The sequence below is a fragment of the Trachinotus anak genome, unplaced genomic scaffold, assembly GCF_046630095.1.
Source record: "Trachinotus anak isolate AG129_WGS33_773 ecotype Australia unplaced genomic scaffold, CSIRO_AGI_Tana_v1 ptg000028l, whole genome shotgun sequence".
Classification (NCBI taxonomy): Eukaryota; Metazoa; Chordata; class Actinopteri; order Carangiformes; family Carangidae; genus Trachinotus; species Trachinotus anak.
This window is the reverse complement of record NW_027273879.1, coordinates 3,225,283-3,245,529: the sequence shown is the minus strand read 5'-3', so window position 1 is coordinate 3,245,529 and position 20,247 is coordinate 3,225,283. Positions and strand designations below refer to the sequence as shown.

Below are 20,247 nucleotides of genomic sequence, written 5' to 3'. Positions count from 1 at the left end.
TAGTTTCACCACAGAGGTGCAATGTAGTGTTTTCCATTCAAGTAGTCATATTTTAGAGATTTCATTGATTCTTTTTTGTCAGTGTCTCACTCCCTGTCTGTGCTTTGTGTCTACAGGAGCATGCAGAAACTCACGCAGCTGGAGAGGTTGGACCTGGGGAGTAATGAGTTCACTGAAATGGTGAGTATCTGTCAGTCGCTCTGTCAGTGCCTAGGGCTCTCTGCCTCTCTGGTGGTGACCTCACCTCCTCCTTCCTTAATCTGCTCCCTTTCCTTCACCTTCATTTTTGCAAAGAAGCTCTGTTTTGGTTTTTTGGGGGTTTTTTTAGGTGCACAGACAATAAGATAATAAGAAATAATGTTATTACACAATAATTACAGTGGAATAAATAAATTATCTCATGGTTGATTTTCAGGTTGTTTGTGAGTTAAGTGTGTTGTCCCTACCCAGCAGACACACACACCCTTAAACACTCACACACACACATGTCCCTTTCACTTAACCTCCTTTTTCCTCTGTGTCTGTGTAGCCTGAGGTGTTGGAGCAGCTGACTGGAATCAAGGAGCTGTGGATGGACGGGAACAGACTGACGTTTTTACCTGGGGTATAATTTACAGTCATGCTTCATACTCGCATACTTCCAGTGCCAGCTCTCCCCCTTCAAACATAATCCTGAGATTATTTCCTGCAATTTTCAAACTAAATGTCTGCTTAAATCTTCATCAAAACCAACCACCATCAGTTCACATCAGACCTTCAGCTCTATGAAAAGCAGCGGTGACGAAGCTGCAGTTTAGAAATGATTCTGCTGCTGGATGAGCACAATTAGACTTTTGGGTTTGCAGATGTCCCAGTACTGCTTACAAAAATACCTGCTGCTGTTAAGTTGTTATTTTCTTTGAACATAATTAATTTATAATGATGCTTTGATAGTCTGAATGTGTTACATGAGATTCATTTTTCATCCAAATGACCGGCTTGTTTGTAACTGGGTCATAATTAAAGCATTAGTTCTGCTGCCAGCCTTTGTATAGCATCAGCTGTAATCACAGTCTGGCCTTTAATAAGTGATGGCGTCTGTGAAGCATATAAAGCGGAACGGAACATAGCCACTGTTTTCCTTTTTATATAATTCTCCATTTAAGAAAGTGGAAAACACAACTTCAGCATTATATCATGTTTGTGATGCTCCTACCTGACAAATAGCTACTTCACCTCACCACTGAGGATGATGTGCCTCGGAGTCGGAGGCGTATTGTTTTCGGGTTGTCCATCAGTCCCATAACACCTTGATAGAACTTCTTCAAATTTGGCACAAATGTCCACTTGGACTCAAGGATGAATTGATTAGATTTTGGTGATCAAAGGTCAAGGTTGGTGTGACCTCACAAAACACTTTCATCCAGAATTTATAACAAAATTTCATACAAATGGTTAATATGAGTCTGGATAAATAGGATTGTAGTCTGAAACTAGTCTGAGTGACAGAGGCGGTAATTCTAGTTTTAATTGTTTTCAACCAATACTATTGAGTAATTGTTGGCATAGATTGAGTGAGGATAATGAGAGATCAGTGATAATTCTGTGTAATTATTTTCTGTGTCTCCTTCAATCTATCCAGATGCTTGGGACGCTAAAACAGCTGACGTACCTGGACGTGTCCAAGAACAACCTGGAGATGGTGGACGAGCAAATCTGCGGCTGTGAGAGTCTGCAGGACCTCCTGCTCTCCAACAATGCTCTCACACAGCTGCCCGGCTCCATCGGTGAAAACTGCAGCGCACACACACACACACACACACACACACACACACACACACATGTCCTATTTGAGGAAAATCCATTATGAAACACCTTAACTCTCTTTTAACTACTGCCAATGCATTTTTCATTCTTGGGTTGTGTATTTTAGTGATCTCATTCCCACAGATGACGTGGCATGTTTTTCCTGTGTATCTAAAATATGTTGTCATAAAAGCACACCAACTTTCAAAAATCATGCTGAAAGAAATGCTCTCAGAGGAGAATACAATTTCTCCAGTCTCAAAAAAATCAAACACAAACATCACATCTTCATTTTTATATTTTTTTCAATGAAATGGCAATATGAGTTTTCTAACACATCGTTCAGCCCCATTTTTAACCAAATTTATGTTACAAGTGTGTTTATGAAACAAATGAAAATGCGGCAACATCTCATAACTACTGCTTTCTGATGTTTATTTCCTCCGTCTCAGATACTGTGGAACTAGTCTTTTTATATATTTATTTGAAGGAAAATTGACAACGAGCGAAGGAATCTTGGTTCACATTTACATATAAACTGTGGACTGACCAAACTGATAATGTGGATATTTATAGTCGCTTACTTCCTTTCATCTCTTGGGAGAATAGTGATGCTCATGAGTAAAGACCAGACTAACAAACTCAGATGAGTCCAGAGGGACAGTGCTGTAGGAGTAGGGATTGATTACGACTGAACTGATTACTATATTGACGATTGCATGAATTAATCCAATTAACCGCTGTAATTGATATTCCTCTTTGTGGTGCAACACCAAGTGATAATCAATAACAGCCCTGAGCTGCTCTATGCATCTCTCTAATTCTCTCTGTTCCTCTCTCTCTCTCTCTTTAACTCTTTCTTTAGGCTCACTGAAGAAACTGACGGCGCTGAAGGTGGATGAGAACCAGCTGATGTACTTGCCAGACTCTGTCGGAGGGTGAGCACTACAGCAGTAGCTTTAATATCAGCAGAATAACGAGTGAGATCAGTGGATTATTTTCATCCGCCGTCCACTGATCGCATGAAACTGTCTGTCAGATAGTCCCATTAAACGTAATGTGTTCCTGATGCTTTATTTGTTTTGGTCCAGTGCTGATGATATTGAGTTACTAATAACGGCCATGATGATGAAGTCTGAATGACAGGAATGGTATATTGTGGTTCTTAGTCTGCCGTATTGATTCATGGAAACAGTTTGAGGTTTGCTGTACTGAGGAGGAGTCTTTGCCCTGATGACCCCTGATGAAATACTGACAGATTAAATCAGCCGTCGCTGTTCTCAGACTGATGTTGTCTGCAGCAGACAGGTTAACCCCGCAGTCAGCAGCTGCTGAGGCTATTGTGGGCGAGGCAGGTTGACATGCTGACCCTCCATCTACTCTCAATCATTGTGGTCCAGCTCAAAGATTAGGCTCCAATTTAATCCATCTGTGTTTTTTTTCTTTTTTGAATCAGTCCATTCCCACAGCCATGAAAGGAACAAATCTGCATCAACTGACAATTACTATTACAGCTGTGCAGTTTTGTTTTTCATTCATTGTTTCCAAACACTGGCAATTATCCCTTATGTTAGAATGTGTCTCCTTGTGTACTTTGACACAGATTATGTGACAAAGCCAATGGTTTAGCTTAATCCCATGCAAGGATTTTAGCTCAAGCAAGCAGATTTTTTTATTTATTTTTTTTCTCATTTATAAGCAGCAGATTTTATTCAGTACACTGTGGGTGCACTGTGTCCCCACTCTATATAGTCCCCTACAGCAGGAAGGGGGGGTATATAGACACCAAATCTGGTGTTTTGGAGTTTAATGGTACCCTAACACAATAGCTCTCCCACAGGTCAGACTCACTTCACATTCATCTGAATCTGCAGAGTGCATTTGCATTTTTCATTCAGCAGAAAACACCCAGCTGCACCAGCACTTCTCTGTCAACACAGGTTCAGTTTGAAATGTTCCTGTTTTTAAACTACTTGCATGAAGCTTTTAAGATGCATCAGCTTTGGCATAAATGTCTCTGAGCATTTCACTAACACTGTAAGATGTTGTCTCACTAGCTGGTCTGGACCAAAGTTGATCTGAGTTCTTGTTTGAACATTATTTAACCCTTTCTTGTCGGTGTAATTGGAGGTTTTGTATAGTTGGTTTATAGTATCTTTGCCTCTGTAGCAAACTCACTGAAGTATTGGGCTGTTTTTTGTAGACAATCACATGATGCCCAGTAATGCCAACTTGTTTTGCAGACAATGAGATCTTATTCTACCATGTTGGCATCCTAAATCTGTGATATATGATTTAAGGCAAGGCCAGTTAATTAATATATAACATTTCATACACAAAAACAGATTCAGAGCCCTTTATGTAATGCATTAAAACGATCTAAAAGAAAAACAGCATGAAAATTAAATAAAAAAGTTATGACATAAATACATACTAGAGAGAGATGGTTCATGTATTTACCGGTAAGCTTCTGTTAAAGGTCGTAAAGTCATAAAAGGTGGTTGAAGTCGGTGCAGGTCTGTATCCTGCTTTTCCATGTTTAGTTTTCACTGTGGGAACAGTTAGCAGCCCCTCTACCTGATGACCTGAGAAGAGGGTCAGACAGGCAGAGATGTTTTGCTCCTGAGCTACTGAAAGATTTAGAGACAAGCAGGAATACTCACTAGAAGCCAGTAAAGAGACCTGAGACCTGGCACAACATGTTCAGTTTTCTTGGTCTTTGTTGGGACTCTAGCAGCAGCGTCCTGAATGAGCTGAAGTTGCCTTAGTTGGTTTTTTTTGGAACTGAGGGAAAAAAAAACATGACAATATCTCACCGGGTAGAAATGAAAAGTATATGAACAGTTTCTACATTACTTGCACCACATGGTTTAAGTCCTCCTGTCTCTCTCCTCTTGCTCCCTCTTGTCTCAGGCTGACATCTCTGGAAGAGCTGGACTGCAGTTTCAATGAGATCGAAGCGTTGCCCTCCACCATCGGCCAGTGCGTCTGCATCCGCACCTTTGCTGCAGATCACAACTTCCTTACCCAACTACCCCCGGAGGTGAGTATCAACATCAGACTATATAAATGTGTGTTTGTGGAGATTGAGTGGCGCGGCAGGTCAGCCCGCTCATCTGTAACCAGCTGGTGTGGCTCTGACTCCTTGGTCTTCCTCCCCTCACAGATGGGCAACTGGAAGAATGCAACTGTGCTGTTTCTACATTCCAACAAGCTGGAGTCTTTGCCTGAGGAGATGGGTGACATGCAGAGGCTCAAGGTCATCAATCTTAGTAACAACAAGTGAGTCTGACAGTGTGCATGTATAATTTTTATTTTTTTGCTATCTAAAAATAATTTTTTGAGCCAAAGAAATTCCAATTCTCAGATGTAAGGATTTGCTCATTTTCTCTGTTTTATATCCTTGTAATCTGAATCTGTTTGAGATTTGCTCCATTGGTCAGAAAGAACAAGACATTTCAACATGTCGCCCTGGGGGTAGAGGATATTTTTCACTATTTACTGACATTTTTTAGACTTAAACGATCCATCAGTCCACAGGGGGAAAATAATCAGCAGTTTAATCAGTGAATTTTAATAAATTTGTACTCGCAATCCCAGTAGCTTTTTGAAGGGCATTCCTGAGGGTCCATTATCAACTGTGTAAATTTGTGAAAACAAATGAATGTCTTGGTTTCATTCTTAGAAGAGAACACACACACACACACACACAACCTGAAATATAACCTACTAATTACGACATCATGATTGAACTTGATCTTAATTTTGGCCAGAATTAAAATGGGTTTGGAAGCTAAAGCCTGGTTGAGGTTTTAATCAGGGGTTTTCCATTTCTCCTGTCTGCTCTGTGCCAAATACACTGAGTAACTTTGGCCACCTCCCCGCAGCACTGACCTTTTTTTTTTTTTTAAGTAAAAATGAAATATGGCTGCAGACTGACTTTACTGTGGGTCTTTATAGATGAACTTTTCCTCAAACACTTTAACATGCATTGGGTTTGTGAGTGTTTTAGGTTGTCGGTGACTGAGTTTTTCTTCCTCTGCAGGTTGAAGAATCTTCCTTACAGTTTCACTAAGCTGAACCAGATGACTGCAATGTGGCTGTCCGAAAATCAGGTAAGACCACATGTATTATGTAGAATACACAAAAGTTCAGAGCTGTGAGACAATGGTCTGTTCTACAGAGACTCAAATGGCTTAAGTTTACATCATTGGCCACTGCATTGAGCTATGAATTAAGTCACCTAAGTCGAGTTGCTCACATTAAAAATGCAGCAAACCACTTCCAGGACATTTGATTTAAACGTGCTAAATGGCAGCGTAGGTCAGGTAGTGATGCCCTAAACTCTACATCTTTAAAGTGTAGGAGGATCCTAATGAATGTTGTGACCATAGTAAATGTTTAAGGGCTGCATTATGGTGATCTAGACGAGCCTGTCAAGCCTGTCACAGTGGTATGACACAAACCTGAATGACAGGGAGCCTGTTTATGAGATAAGGCAGCAGCAGCTAGTCGGAAGTAAAGCAGACATAGAGAGATCAGGGCACTAGAAATTTGGCCGTCTGCCTTGGCCAGTGTGGCCCTCGACCGGACACAAGATAAGCTTAACAGAGGTGGAAATGTTCGAGTCTGGTTAGCTCATGTGTTAGGAAGTGGGTTAGAGGCCCACTTTGTTAAAGCAGTGTAGCTTTTCTTGGGAAAGGACTCATGGAACTGCTCATAACAAGCTTAGCAGAGGGTTTTTTTTTTATGTGTGCAGCGTCAAAGTGAGGTTGGAGAACACTGCATTGCTGCAGTGTGTTTGTGTTACCCAGCTTATAAATATTTCTAAATTACAGTCTGTTGATTCTTACTGCATTATACAAATCAATTATTCATGCCTTTTTTTTCTCATCCTGGCTGGACTATTGTAGGTCTGTGTTCAAATGTCTAAACAAATTGTCTTCGAATGACTGCAGCTCTATCAGGGTGCTGCAGAAAAACTGATATTCAGAAGCAGCCTACATCTCCCCTGTCCTGGCCTCAGGTCAGCTACAGAATCAAATTGAAGGATTTTCTTATCATTTACAAGGCTCTCCACAGTCAGTCTCCTACTTACATTTGTGAATTCTTAACAGGATGCTGCACCGGAGGCCGGTAGCGTCGTATAACCAGGGCTTTATGACTGTGCTTTTGTCTCCAGGCGCTTGAATCAGCTTTCATATAAACACAAGGTCTATCAGTGTGGCTGTTTTGAAATCTTATTTGTACAAATAGTTCTTTTACTGAGGTTTCTGGGTCATTATCGTGTGCGAAAATGGTCCTTTCCTTCAATTTTACTGACTTGTTAAGAATTTTGTGACACTATAAAGGTGCTGTATAATGTACCTTTACTAACTCAGAGTCAGGAGTACAGCACCTGTTGTGTCAGCAGGGCAGAAATGAAACCCAGGAGAGGCAACAGGCACCAAGGGAAAAGAATACTGTTGGGCAGGTGCCACAATGGTGACAGGGCCTATGGGACACTGATGGAGCTTCAGGCAGGGAATGGATGATGTACTTAGGTAATGTCCCAGTCGAAGGAGATTAGAAGGAAAGAAACTCAGTGCTGAATAACTGAGGACTAAATTCATCATTAGTGCATCTTATGATGTGTTTTTTTAAGGGATGATGTACCTTAGTTTACTTTCCATGCTAGAGTGAGGCCCAGTGTCTTGACAAAGTGCTGCTGATTGCAGATAGTACACTCAAACCTACTTTTTGTCTCCCGCAGTCGAAGCCGCTGATCCCTCTCCAGAAAGAGGAGGATCCAGAGACACAAAAAACTGTGCTGACTAACTACATGTTCCCCCAGCAGACCAGAACTGAGGACTGTGAGTACTGTGCACTCAACAAGACTTAATTTCTCTTTCGCATTCTCTCATGATTCATCTGACAGACGCTCAAACTGCAAATGTTTCTGACCTGTTTTCATTAATCAGTTCTTACCAGCAGAGCTGGGTATGAAAGGTTGCTCGTTAATTAATCAGTGCTACCAAGTAGTCATTTAACTCATAAATGACTCATATGAGCACAGTTTGTTTTTGATCTTGATGGGGCATAGCCAGTTTGAAGATTAAAAGGTTAATAAAATAAGTCACTAAGATCTAATTTTCAGGTAAAGTAAATTGTTTTAATGGAAAATTCAGGCCCCACCATGACCACAACTACCATCTGTATCATAGCAGTCCTAAAGGTGACCTGCAGGGATCCCTGAATGCATGTTTTATAAGGCTCCTTGTTACCTGAGACCAAGGCTGCAAAAGAAACATTAGTCTTCTTCTCTTGTCAAGCATCTGTTAGTTTGGTTTGGTTTCCTGTTGCACCAGACTGCTTGCACTGACCCTGTTGCACCTCGGCTTTGGAGTAATTAGTGGTTCAAGATCTGCACACTTGACAATGACGGCGATGCGTTGCACCACCAGAAAAGTTACAGTACCTCTGACCTGTATTAGCTATCTGCAAGTCATCCGCTTAATGCCATTTTCCTTGTTACTTAGTGGGAATTTTTCCGAAAGAGCTTTATCTGTTTCTTCGTCCTTTTCCTGAGAACCTGGAATAAGTCGTGACCTGACTGCATTTATTATGTTTTACTCCTTGTTGATATGGAGAGTACACACCAGGTGACTCATATTATCCGCTGCACATTCACAATCTGGTATGGTGTGTTAAAGCTGTAGACAGGTAAACCAGTTCTCTTAGCTTAGAATGAACCAAATAAGATCAAGCTATCAGAATTTATTTGCACGGTAGAGCTCATTCTTATCGAGCAAAAATGATTGTTCGTGTCAGGTGATTGTATTGTATCAAATCTAACACACTGGTCCTTTAAGTGCCTATACCTTGGAGGTAAAGAACATTTTAACACAGGAAACCACACTGACTGAAAGCTTAAAGCAACAGCTTTAGATTATGTGTGTGTCTAAAGAGAATGACATCAACTTCTAAAAAACAGGACAGGATGTATCTGTAACGATGCTTGTGTTCGAATTTCAAATGTGTTGCGCCAGTCGACACTTGTGCCAGTAATTTGACAGACACAACAGAGAGCAGATCAGCAATGCAAGATGCTGTTGCAGTTTCAGGAAAGCTGCAGTGTGACAACCACATCCATCATGACGTCATTTTCATAGTAATCACGTCCTTGTTTTCTTTCTTCGCCAGCATGATAGAGTCGTACAGGAGAGACAGTGACAGGTTGAGTTTGGCTAATTGTTGTATCAGGATTCCAGGTTCAAAATGGTTAAATTCACAAGAGGTCAGAGGCAAATCCTGCAAGAACATTAACTGATTGTACTTTTTATGTTTTATATAAATAAATTTGCTCTTTTGTATTTTGTGAATTAGCTGCATTGTCAGATTGAAGCACAGGGTCAAGCCTTTCAATATTCTTTCATTTGAGTGCAGTTTATTAGAGCAACACTTCTACAAGTTTAAAGGGGTTAACTTCTGAATTTCAAGCTCCTCCACAGCTTCAGTTTATCGTGAGACCTCGTGTTACCTTTGCACCATCTTGTGGTCAAAGTCAGATTTGCATGAACTGAACTCTGAGGATGACTCACATTACTGTCATTAAAAATAAAAATTATTCACGTCCTGGTTTTGGCTTTTTTGTTTTGTTTTTTCTCTCTAGACATTCCCAACTCTGACTCTGAGAGCTTCAACCCGGCTCTCTGGGAGGAACAACGCAAGCACCGAGCTCAGGTGGCCTTTGAGTGTGACGAGGACAAGGATGAGAGAGAAACACCCCCAAGGGTCAGTGTCCCACATTTGTCACTGTTCACATAATTGGCGAAAGGAGAATAAGTGTGGTGACATGATTAACTGCAGCTGCATTGGCCATTATAGCAGAGTTAGGCAACAACCTTCACTTTGTTGTAGCCTTTTCTCACATAAAAGGTCCCCTATGTCCCATTTTCTGCAACTTGTGAAGTAAAACATTGTTGGAGGCCTTAGAGGGCAGATAGCTCTAAACATAAACCTGAAATTCTTTAAAACAGTCATCCTCTGCACCGCTTTCTCTCAGGGAAATGTGTCTGTATGATACTGAATGCACCTCACGCATATCACTCTCCACGTAGCTCCCATCAAACACTGACTGTTAGTCCAGCCTGTGTGTGGAAAATCATCTCCTCAGACTTACATCACCTCTCTTAATGCCACCACATTATTTTAATGTGAAGCCTGCTTTTTTTCTTCCAGGAGGGAAACCTGAAGCGCTACCCTACACCATACCCAGACGAGCTGAAGAACATGGTGAAGACCGCCCAGTCCGTGGCTCACAGGCTGAAGGAGGATGAGTCAAGTGACGAGTCGGGGAAAGATCCGAAACCAATCGAGAGGAACCATATTGGGGTGCAGGACGTGGGTGTTAAGGTAACATGAGATATTTAATTTGGAAAGAAATGTCATTTTCATCCTTGTCTGTTTTTGTTCACTTCACTGTAGCTCCGCTTTGATAAACTAAATTTTCTACATCCAAGTGAGGGAATACTTTTAATTTAAAAAATGACAAACTGGACTGTGTGTGTGCAGGTGATAGAGGCCCCTTGCTCCAACGGCATGGTGTCAGATAAGGAGCCCCAAGTATCTGCCAACACCTGCGCCCAAAATCCTGCTGCACTGGAATCAAAAGACACTTCAGACACATCTTACAGCTCCCAAAAAGTCCCACTCAAATCCTCAGAGGGCTCCATGATGAACCACGAGGACACACTGGAGGTGCCTGAATACTTAGCCCTCAATTTTCACAATTTTACCAAAAAGAAGTACAGCAAGTACATAACGAAGCTTTATCTGAAAAATTCAGCTTTAAGCAAATGATTGTATTTTCCTCCAGGATTCTGAGGAGCTCTCAGATGAAGAGGAGGAGATGAAGATTGCAGAGATGAGACCCCCTCTTATTGAGATCTCCATCAACCAGCCGAAAGTAGTGACTTTAAGTAAGGACAAAAAAGGTAAAGGTTTAGTTTGAGTCACTGAGATGTTGTGTGTAAGAGGAAAATAAAACTTGACAAATGACAAGATACAGCACACTAACTGGTATTTCTGATGAGCAGATGATGGGAAAGACGCAGACTCTTTGCTGGACGACACAGTGGCCAACAGCAACCAGAACAACAGTAACTGTTCGTCACCATCACGCATGTCCGACTCGGTGTCTCTGACCACTGACAGCAGTCAGGACAACTCGCTGTGCACCCCTGAGAGAGAGGCAAAGATGCCCTTCCTCCCAAAAAGCCGGTGGGTACCATTCTTCAACACGTTCACGTGGAGTAAAAAAGGAGAATCTTCCTGTAGCTGTTATCACAAATTCTGATGTTTTTCTATCTTTTAGGCAAGAAGATGAGAACATGAACCAGCCTAAAGACACAACCCCTCTCCTCCACAATGGCAACGGCTCTGAAACGTCCCTTCAAGCCCTTTTGAAAACCCAGCAGACCCCACCAGAAAAACTGGGCGACTACGACCTCTCCATGGAAGCCAGACTGGCCTTCATTGAGAAGGGAATTAACAACGGCATGGATGACACCTACACCAAGTGGGACCAGATCAATATGAACGTGTCCAAGCTGCCAACCGACAACATGGTGCAGCTGGATGAGCTGGGCCGAACCAAGAACGGTTCAGTGGCCCTGGACGACTTAGACAGCAAGCAGGGCTTCAGCAACGACAACCTGGAGCATTTACAGAATGGAAACCAGCAGGTCAGTGACTGCATCAATAGTCTGGGGAACAAAAGTCAAGCAATGAGAATGGAGACATCTGCTGTGCATGTGGCCTCGACAGGCGTGACAGCCAGCAGTGACATGTCTCTGTCTCGCAGCACGGAGGAACTGTCTCCGGATAAAAGGTGCCATCCCCCACAGGTGACGAAGTCTCACAGTGTCAGCAACATAGAAGCGGGGGGCATGAGGCTGTACTCCTTTGAGGGGGACGACGACTCCTATGATACAGCAGCAATGACGAGGATGGCAGGAGCCGGCCCAGGGCCAGGAGCTCAGGGCCAGAGCATAGTCAGGAGCAAGTCGGCCAGTCAGTTACTCAACGACCAGACTCTCCAGGTCTACCCAGGCTCCTCGGCATCTTCCTCAGACCTGCTCTCCTGCTCTAAGCCTCCTGCAAGCACAAGCAGATATCCAGCTTCCTCCAGCATGGCCATGGGCATCCCTCCTCCTCAGTACAATATACAGTTCACAAGCAGTGCCATGCCAAAAGAGGGCCTCTGGACCCAGAGAGCACCCATGCCCCCAGAGCACCAAGGCTACCTCCCTCCTCCTCCACACTCACTAGCTAACACCAACTACTCCAATCGCAATCAGGCACCTCCGTACCCTCTACAGCCCCAGCAAAGGGGGCCTCCCATGGCTCCCAAACCCACAGGGGACATGTGGTCTAAGGAGAGACTTCATTCTACCAGCAGCCAGCCGAGAAGCAGCACTCTGCAGAGGCAAGGCAGCACCACCTCCACAGCGTCCATGGGTGACCCTAGGCGCATGCAGGTGCCAGAGGGGGAATACATGACATATAGGGACATTCACACCCTCGCCAGGGGCCCCCTGGCGATGAGCCAGGCCATGCAGAGGCCCCTGTCAGCGCGCACGTACAGCATTGACGTACCCGGAGCTTCCAGGCCTCTCAGCGCCAGGCCGCAACCCCACGAGCTTCCAGAGAGGACCATGTCTGTCTGTGATTTCAATTACCAGCATGGCAGCCCCAGCAAGCGGCCCAACACCAGGGTGAAGTCCGAGCACTCGCTCCTGGACGGCCCTGGGCAGGTGGCGGGAGGAGTGGGAGGAGGACGGGTGCCGGCGGACTGGAGAGACCAGGTGATGCGGCACATCGAGGCCAAGAAAATGGAAAAGGTAAAAAAAGTGCGAATATACAACTGCCAGTTTCCAAAATGATTGTCAGTGTTTTTTGTTTTTTGTTTTTTTCTTTCATTATTACAGTTTTAGGGTGGCATTTCTGTTTAACCAGTATTTTTGTGGTGGTTAACCCATGATCACATCACTCTGAGGGAACCTACAGATTGTGTGAATAAGATTAGAGTATTTATAAAGCCTTTCTTTAGCCTCTTTTAAAGTTTTTTTTCACCTCCACAAGTCTCAAAAACACACCTGAGGTCCACGTAGCTTTGCAGCTTTGGTTTTATTTGTCCTGGTTTTGATAAATCTTTCTTTGAGATTTTTGCTGCCAGCCTTAAACAATTAGGGTCAAAGAAACTATATTGGTGGGGGTCACAGCAATGAACATTTATATGTAAATATTCAGCAGCAGTGTGTCTTTTGTAAAAAACAGTGTCTCGGTTAATGTAAATAATCTTGGGGCTAAATGTCAACATTTTTCTCTGGAACTACTTTCTCCTAAAGAAACAGTGCGTGCTGTTGATGGTGTCGGGTAAAGTATTAACACATTTCTGCAAATGCATCAATATCTATCTCAAAAGCCGGACAAATAAAACCAAAACCACCTGTATGGTTAAATACCATACATATATTTGGGTAAAGAGACTCTTTAACACTTTATAAAAGCCTACTAACCCAGCTGTGTGCGAAATGCTTCTGATCCACTGCATGTTTTCTCTGTATATGCTGTGTAAACCTTTCTGTTGTGTCTTTTATGTGGTTCTCGTGTGGTGGATTGCATGGCCACCGCTGTCATGTGGGTTGGTGCTGGTTGCTCCATGTCGTCCGTCTGTTCAGAACGCACTGTCTCGCTCCTATAATTCCAATAACGCTCCGCTGAGCTGGTCTCACTACGGCAGCTGTAGGGATATGCATTCCAGCCGAGGGTCTCTGGTCTTTAATGCCAGAGAGGGACAGCCCTACGGAGCTCTGGGCTTCTGTGTGAGTACTGTGAAATCAGTAGTTAGCTCCTGCAGCTCATACTAAGCCGGGGCTTCCAGATCATCCTAATTCCACATCCTTTAGAAGATACGGGAATGTCTGCTTCCTTCTCTCCTTGATGTTGGAATGTGATCGCTGACCCTCAGAAGACATCTTTCACTTGTCCTTTTATAGACAAATGAAAGTAAACATTGGGAGAGAAAGTCTGATGTGTCACAACCCTTCCTAGTACATCTGATGTTTTCTCAGAGCAGAAAGTAGATGTATTCTAACTCTGTGTGTGTGTGTGTAGCTCAGTCTTGTTTTAAGTCAAATGGACTTGTTTAAAAGGGGTCCACTTGTTTTTTTGTACCATCATCCAGTTAGTTTCGTAGCTTCGCTGCAGAATCAGAGACAAATCAGTACGACTGGAAGCTGCACTGATCAAGACTGCTATAGATCTGCAGCTCATTTAGAAATTCATTTAAAATCGACTGAAACTGCCTCATGAAACTTACAAGCTGTGTGTAGCACACGTAATTTTGTCTACTGCATCTTATTCTGCTATTGAAAAATAAACGTTTGTCTCTTGTGCAAAGGGAGACTCTTATTTCTAGTGACACATTCACAGCATGTCTGTGTTTTCTCTGAGTCCCGCTGACAACACAAAGTGTCACCCTAAGCTGAGATGTGACAGGCCTCTTTGCATAAATTCAGTTTTTTTTAGCTCAGATTCCCTCTAAGGAAACCCTATCTTGATTCGCTCTTACGTTGATCAGCAGATATGTAATATGAGGATTATATATGGTACAAAACGCCCCCTTTTAAACCTGCCAGGTTCTTTAATGTCATGATCATTATCCCTGTGCGTTCTCCCTCCAACCTGCCGTGCTCCAATCATCCTGTGATTGTAATGAATCTCAGCAACCATGATTTTCTTCTCCTTTAACTGTGCTTTAAATCCTCACTCTGCTCCTTCATCATCTTCACGCCAACTTTTAATCGCCTCAGAATCACCTCTCACATTGTGTGTGGGGATGAAAACTGTGTTTGCCAAAGGTAAGTGGTAGAAATCTGCATCTAAGTGATGCTGAAAGTGGTTGTTAGAATCTGTAGGAGCCTTTTTCCTCCAGAGATGTCTGAGAGTCGTGTAACCTCTTTCCCTACTTGACATTTATGATTCACTTTATCTTCAGGAGGCTAATACTCAGAATTACATGCTGCTTAGTGTCTGAATAGAAGCTAAGCACAGTTTAATTAATCTCAGCTTTTCATCACTTTAATCAGATTCCTCTCTTCTAAATCTACACCTCACTGCCTAATGTCATTACCCAACATGAAAAATGTTAATGTCACTATCTAATTGCACGCTGTGTCTTTTATCCTTTGTTGTAAATAGGTTTTAGTGGAGCGAGGTTTCGGCGCATTGTCGTTAATCATCACTTTCTTCCATTTCAGGATGATGTGTACAGTCCCCAAGGGCAGCAGAGCTACACCCTGGACCCCCACAGAAAAGTAGGTGTAATACATGTGGGGGCAGATGTTTGACTGCAGAGCAAAACAAAAAAAAAAAAAAAGTGATTGTGAAATTTTAAACTCACAGATTGCGAAACTACTCGGATCTGCAGAGGTTGCCAGAAAATCCTGCTGAAACACGTCCCTTCACACCACTGTGTGTTTTCCTTCCCCAGGTGCCTTTGATGAACGGTCAGATGGGCCCTTCTGGTCGTCAACAGATGAGCCAGGCACCCATGGCCCGCCACCCTTCCAGAGAGCAGCTCATCGATTACCTGATGCTCAAAGTTTCCCAGCAGCCCCAAGGGCCCCCACGCATCCAGCACGACACGATGCAGCAAGAGGTGAAAGACGGTGGTTTTGTGTTAAACAACTTGTAGATGCTGAAAAGTGAATTTTAGGAAATCAACTCTTTGAAGTTTAGGCCAAAAGAATCTGAATAATATTTTTCACGCACCAGAATTTGACTCATTTCGTTTCATATGTACATTAACACGAAAACCAGTTCAAGAAGTAACTAGTCTCTAACTTCCTGCTGTGGTTTTTCAAGACTGATACAGGGGGAATTGTGTAAATGAATAAACGGCTAATGAAAGTACGTGGGTGTGTTTCAGATCCGTGTGAAAGTGGAGAAGAATCCAGAGCTGGGTTTCAGTATATCAGGAGGAGTGGGAGGCCGAGGAAACCCCTTTCGTCCAGATGATAATGTAAATCAACATCAGTGATTATAGCTCCAGCAGTATCTGCTTGCTCAAGTTTTATGTGTGCAACTGATGATTTTAATATTTTCCATAATTTCAGGGTATATTTGTGACCAGGGTCCAGCCTGAGGGACCGGCATCCAAGATTCTTCAGCCTGGAGATAAAATCATCCAGGTATTCTGCTCTGTACAAAACATCACAAATATAACAGAGCTCTTAACACAGTTAAAAGTCTGTGGGAGCTTTTTAATCACACCTCTTGTCTTTTTTTTTTTTTTTCACAGGCAAATGGATACAGCTTTGTGAATATCGATCATGGGAATGCAGTGTCCCTCCTGAAGACGTTTCCAAACACTGTGGATATGACTATCATAAGAGAAATGCAAGCATAGACTCTGAAACTGAAACTGACCGCTAAAGTGGGGGGTGGGGGGGGTTAATGAGAGGAAAGAAGAATAGAGACATTTATGTTGACTCTCATATTTTTATACACAGAAGAGGCTGATCTGTTGATAGCTGTTGGGACTATTTATACTAGAGATCTTCGGAGCCTTGATGAAACGGGGAAAACCACTGAATGTAGTGGATCAAAGTGAGACCGCAGCGAACATCTGCAAGTACGAGTCCTCAAAAGGCCATCACTGTGGTATATACAGTATATTTTTATACAAAAGAAGCTGAAGATATGACCTGCTCTGATGCAAATAATACTGTGGTCTCTGTACAGATCATTGTTTTCTTTCTTTTTTTTTTTTTTAAGTCCAAAACTCATAAATCCTTCTTCATAAATTGGGTTTTATTTCTGCGGATGGACATGAATTGACCACTAGGGGGGCAGGGCTCCCTCTCTTCTGTCATCCACTTTGCCTTTTTTTTTTTTTCTTTAATTTTATTTAAGATGTTGAAACCATCTCATCTGCCGAGCGACTTTTATATGGAGGACAGTGTTATGTGCTTTTCATGTGGAGACGAATGTAGATCAAGGTGGTTTTTAGATTTTGTGTTTTGGAGAGATTTTTTTTTTTCTCTCTCTCTCTCTCTTTCTTCGTGCAAGATCAAAGAGGTTGAGAAGAGGAAGTCATCCACCCCTGCTTCCATACACCTGTGAAGACCCTCCAGCGTACAGACACCTGTCCTCAGTCCATCCCAAATATCCTCACAGCAACAAAACCGCTCAGCATATCACCTGGTCCGACCACTACCTGTGCTGTGTGGAAAAAAAAATCCTTCACAGTTTAAATGAATCACAGCTTTCAGATGTTGAAGAAATGCACTCTGCATGTGATCATTTAATGAGACTGGAAAATGGAAGGGAGATTCAAATATTCGGGGAATATGAGAGTAGAGACTGTCGTGTGTATTTACTCAGCCTTAATCTGCTTTGCCAGTCAGAAGCTGCTTTGCTTGATGGTATAGTTCAACAATTGGGGAAATGTGTTTATTCATTTTCAGCCAGATCAGAAGAGCGAAGCTACAGGTAGCAGCTGAGTATCTTAAAGTAATCACGAAGACAGGAAACAGGTGGTGAGAAATCGGCCTGATAGCATCTCTAAAGTCCGATAATTAAATGCTGTATCTCATTGGTTTAATACGTACAAAAACCAAAGTGTTGAAACAGCACTTTTCAGTTTTAAGAGCTTCTGAACTTCCTTCAGTCACTGCTGGTTTCCTGGCGATGGCTCAAATAGTCAAGAAATAGCCCATAAATTGGCAAATTGTCTGTTTTACACACAGACGTGAGATGTTACGTGTCGATTATCGGGCTTTAGAGGTGTTCTAAGGTGGACTTTGTTACCTTTGGACAGAGCCAGATGAGTTGTTTCCCCTTGTTTCCAGTCTTTATCGTAAGCTAAGCTAACGAGCTGCTGGCTGGAGCCTGATGTCTGATAGACAGATATGGGAGTGGTATCAGTCTTCTCATCTGACTGTCCACCAGAAAGCGAATGTGCCCATTTCCCCAGATATAAAACAGTTCCTTTAAGCAGAGAAAGGTGTGAGTTACGCTAGTTAACCAAAGCAAGTTTGGAAATTGTGGACCGAAGGCAAAAGCAGGAGACGACTAAAGAAAGATATTCGAATAAGAACAGATCAGAGTTTCACTCACGTGTTTTTATTTTTAAGGGCTTCATCTTTCAGGCAGCCACTGACGAGATGAGACTGTTTATGTTACAAGGGTTTCAGCATCTGGCAGTTTTACGTTTCTACATGGGAGAAGACCACAGTTTGCCTTTTGTGTCTATACAAATGTTTTTTCATGCTTTTTACTCATCACTTTTGAGCAATGTGTCAGTCTTTTGTTGTTCTTCGCTGTACAGAGAACAGAGTTGGGAGAAGCAAGCTGTCAAGTGCCATAGACCTTGAACTGTTTGAATAGGGGGGGACCCCTGACCCCAGAACCCAAGCAATATTCACATGTTCACAACCTTTGAGTACATTTGCAGCATAATGGCTTAGAAGCAATATTTAAAGCCTTTATTTTCATTCAGAAAAGCAACATCAGATAGCATTTTTTTAAAAATACACAACCTTTTAGTAATCCCTGATGATTTTACATGATTTTTATATTGTGAAAATAATCTTTTTTTTTTTTTTTTGTAATGAAATGGCACAGGAAATATGTACAGTAGTGCTTAGGAAAAAAAAAATTTCTCTGCATTGTGTAAAGGTGAATGTCTGTGTCACTCTGCCCAAGGCTTTGTACTGTCTGATGCTTTGAATACCACAACTCCTGGTGTTCATTTGTGCAAAATAATCAAACTACACAGTTGAAAAACTAATCCAGTCACAGCTGCATCTTAGAACTGTGTTGGAGGGGAAAAACGTGTGTTTAAAGGCAGTGTCGTTGAATTTTGCAGTTGCATGAAATCGGTCTGTTAATATTCATTCACTGGTAAATAATGATTCAGTGAGACGTGTTTCCAAAACAAATGGAAATGAGAAAATTCACACAAGTAATGAGCCCATTGATTCCAGCAGTACATTTGCGATCACTGAATTGTTTGTACAATTATGTAATAGAAATTTTAATTTTTATCCCTTTTTAATAATATTAGTCGTACTGTCTAAAGGTAGCTGTTTGAAAGTGAAGCTGTACCCTCAATTTTTAAACTCAAACTGAAAATGATAGAATTTTATTCACTGGCAAATGACAATATAATGTGCATTTCCCAAATTTTTTCCACACATTATATTTGGCACAGATGAACTGTTGTTTATATTATTTGTTTAAAAGAATTTTGGGTGATTTTTGTTGACTTTCCAAGAGTAAGGGGGGAGGGGAGGGGGGGGATTTCAGAGGTAATGGTCACTTTATATTCATGGCAAAAACGTACAGTCTGACATCGTAGACAATCTAGGGAGACAAAACTTGTTGTCGCATTTTCTTCATCCATGTTGGTCTGTTTCTTAAGCTCCCGTATTGTTCTTATTTATTTAGCAGTCTTCTGTGGACTTTAGACCTTACTAATCAAATTGTAAATACTCTAAAAAAAAAATTGAGAAAAGAGTTAATAATGGCATTAGTGACTTGCGATTGTAAAACCAGCAATAAATTGCAATGCAGAGGCACCCATTTTAATGTATAGCTAGTATTTCTAAGGTTTCTCTGGAAACAGCCACAGTGAGATGATTGATATGCATTTATCCGACATTCCAGATTTTGTACATAATAACCTGTTTCTGAAGTAACCTGTGGAAAATAAACTAATGCTCTTTAACAGCTGTTCTTTTTTTCTTTATTTTATGCCCTAAGTAGAGTAAATAAATAAAACGGCACAACAGCTGTGTGTGTATTCAGACTGAATATGATAAAAGAGCTGTATACTGCCATTGAATTAGGAGTGTAGAGCCAGTTAGTTAATGTCCTGCTAACTGGTGATCATGATGTGTGTATAAAAATATAAACAAACCCAGACCTGAAGAATCCCATTTATAACTAGTGTGCAAACGTGCAAGAATTGTGCAACAAACATGAGATATAAATGATGTACATAGTTTTAAAAAAAAAAAGCATTAATTGCTGATTGTTCTAATGATGCAGTGTATCCTGTTTTCTCTTGGAACGGTTCAACACTTGATTGAATTTTTAAAATGTTGGCAAACTGGGATAAACATTTTTTTAAAAGCCTATAGACTTTTACTTAAATTCTATGTTCATGTTCATTCTTATTCATTCCTAATCAGCTAATGAAATGCTGTAGTTTTGGTACACGCAATATTGTAGTGTTATTACATGTGGTGTATATGAGTGGTTCTCAAAGTGGGGGTCGCTGAGGGGGTCTGTCTGCCCCAGAACTGCACAGAGCGATAGAGCAGCAAAGACTTCCATCCGATCCATTTATGGGCAGAGGTTGGAGCGATGCCAGGGCGTATCCACACACAGGCCTCACCTCTGGGGGCC

General features: G+C 42.0%; 1 protein-coding gene across 4 annotated transcripts in view; it reads left to right on the top strand.

The window, feature by feature from the left end:
• The window catches only part of erbin (erbb2 interacting protein), a 50,189-nt gene extending 30,625 nt beyond the window's left edge, over positions 1-19,564 (top strand). For 2 of the 4 annotated variants that reach the window (XM_071465895.1, XM_071465896.1), the window contains exons 8-26: positions 117-180; positions 530-604; positions 1,622-1,766; positions 2,651-2,723; positions 4,699-4,828; positions 4,952-5,067; positions 5,831-5,900; positions 7,538-7,637; positions 9,437-9,558; positions 10,006-10,179; positions 10,339-10,524; positions 10,643-10,760; positions 10,863-11,046; positions 11,141-12,668; positions 15,090-15,146; positions 15,323-15,490; positions 15,761-15,853; positions 15,948-16,022; positions 16,133-19,564. In XM_071465895.1, the coding sequence (XP_071321996.1) occupies positions 117-180; positions 530-604; positions 1,622-1,766; positions 2,651-2,723; positions 4,699-4,828; positions 4,952-5,067; positions 5,831-5,900; positions 7,538-7,637; positions 9,437-9,558; positions 10,006-10,179; positions 10,339-10,524; positions 10,643-10,760; positions 10,863-11,046; positions 11,141-12,668; positions 15,090-15,146; positions 15,323-15,490; positions 15,761-15,853; positions 15,948-16,022; positions 16,133-16,240 (3,586 nt within the window). In that variant the 3' untranslated portion in view covers positions 16,241-19,564. Of the gene's footprint in view, positions 1-116; positions 181-529; positions 605-1,621; positions 1,767-2,650; positions 2,724-4,698; positions 4,829-4,951; positions 5,068-5,830; positions 5,901-7,537; positions 7,638-9,436; positions 9,559-10,005; positions 10,180-10,338; positions 10,525-10,642; positions 10,761-10,862; positions 11,047-11,140; positions 12,684-13,565; positions 13,653-15,089; positions 15,147-15,322; positions 15,491-15,760; positions 15,854-15,947; positions 16,023-16,132 lie in introns of all 4 variants that reach the window. The other 2 variants (XM_071465898.1, XM_071465897.1) reach the window with 2 other exon arrangements.
• Positions 19,565-20,247: the final 683 nt, after the last annotated feature.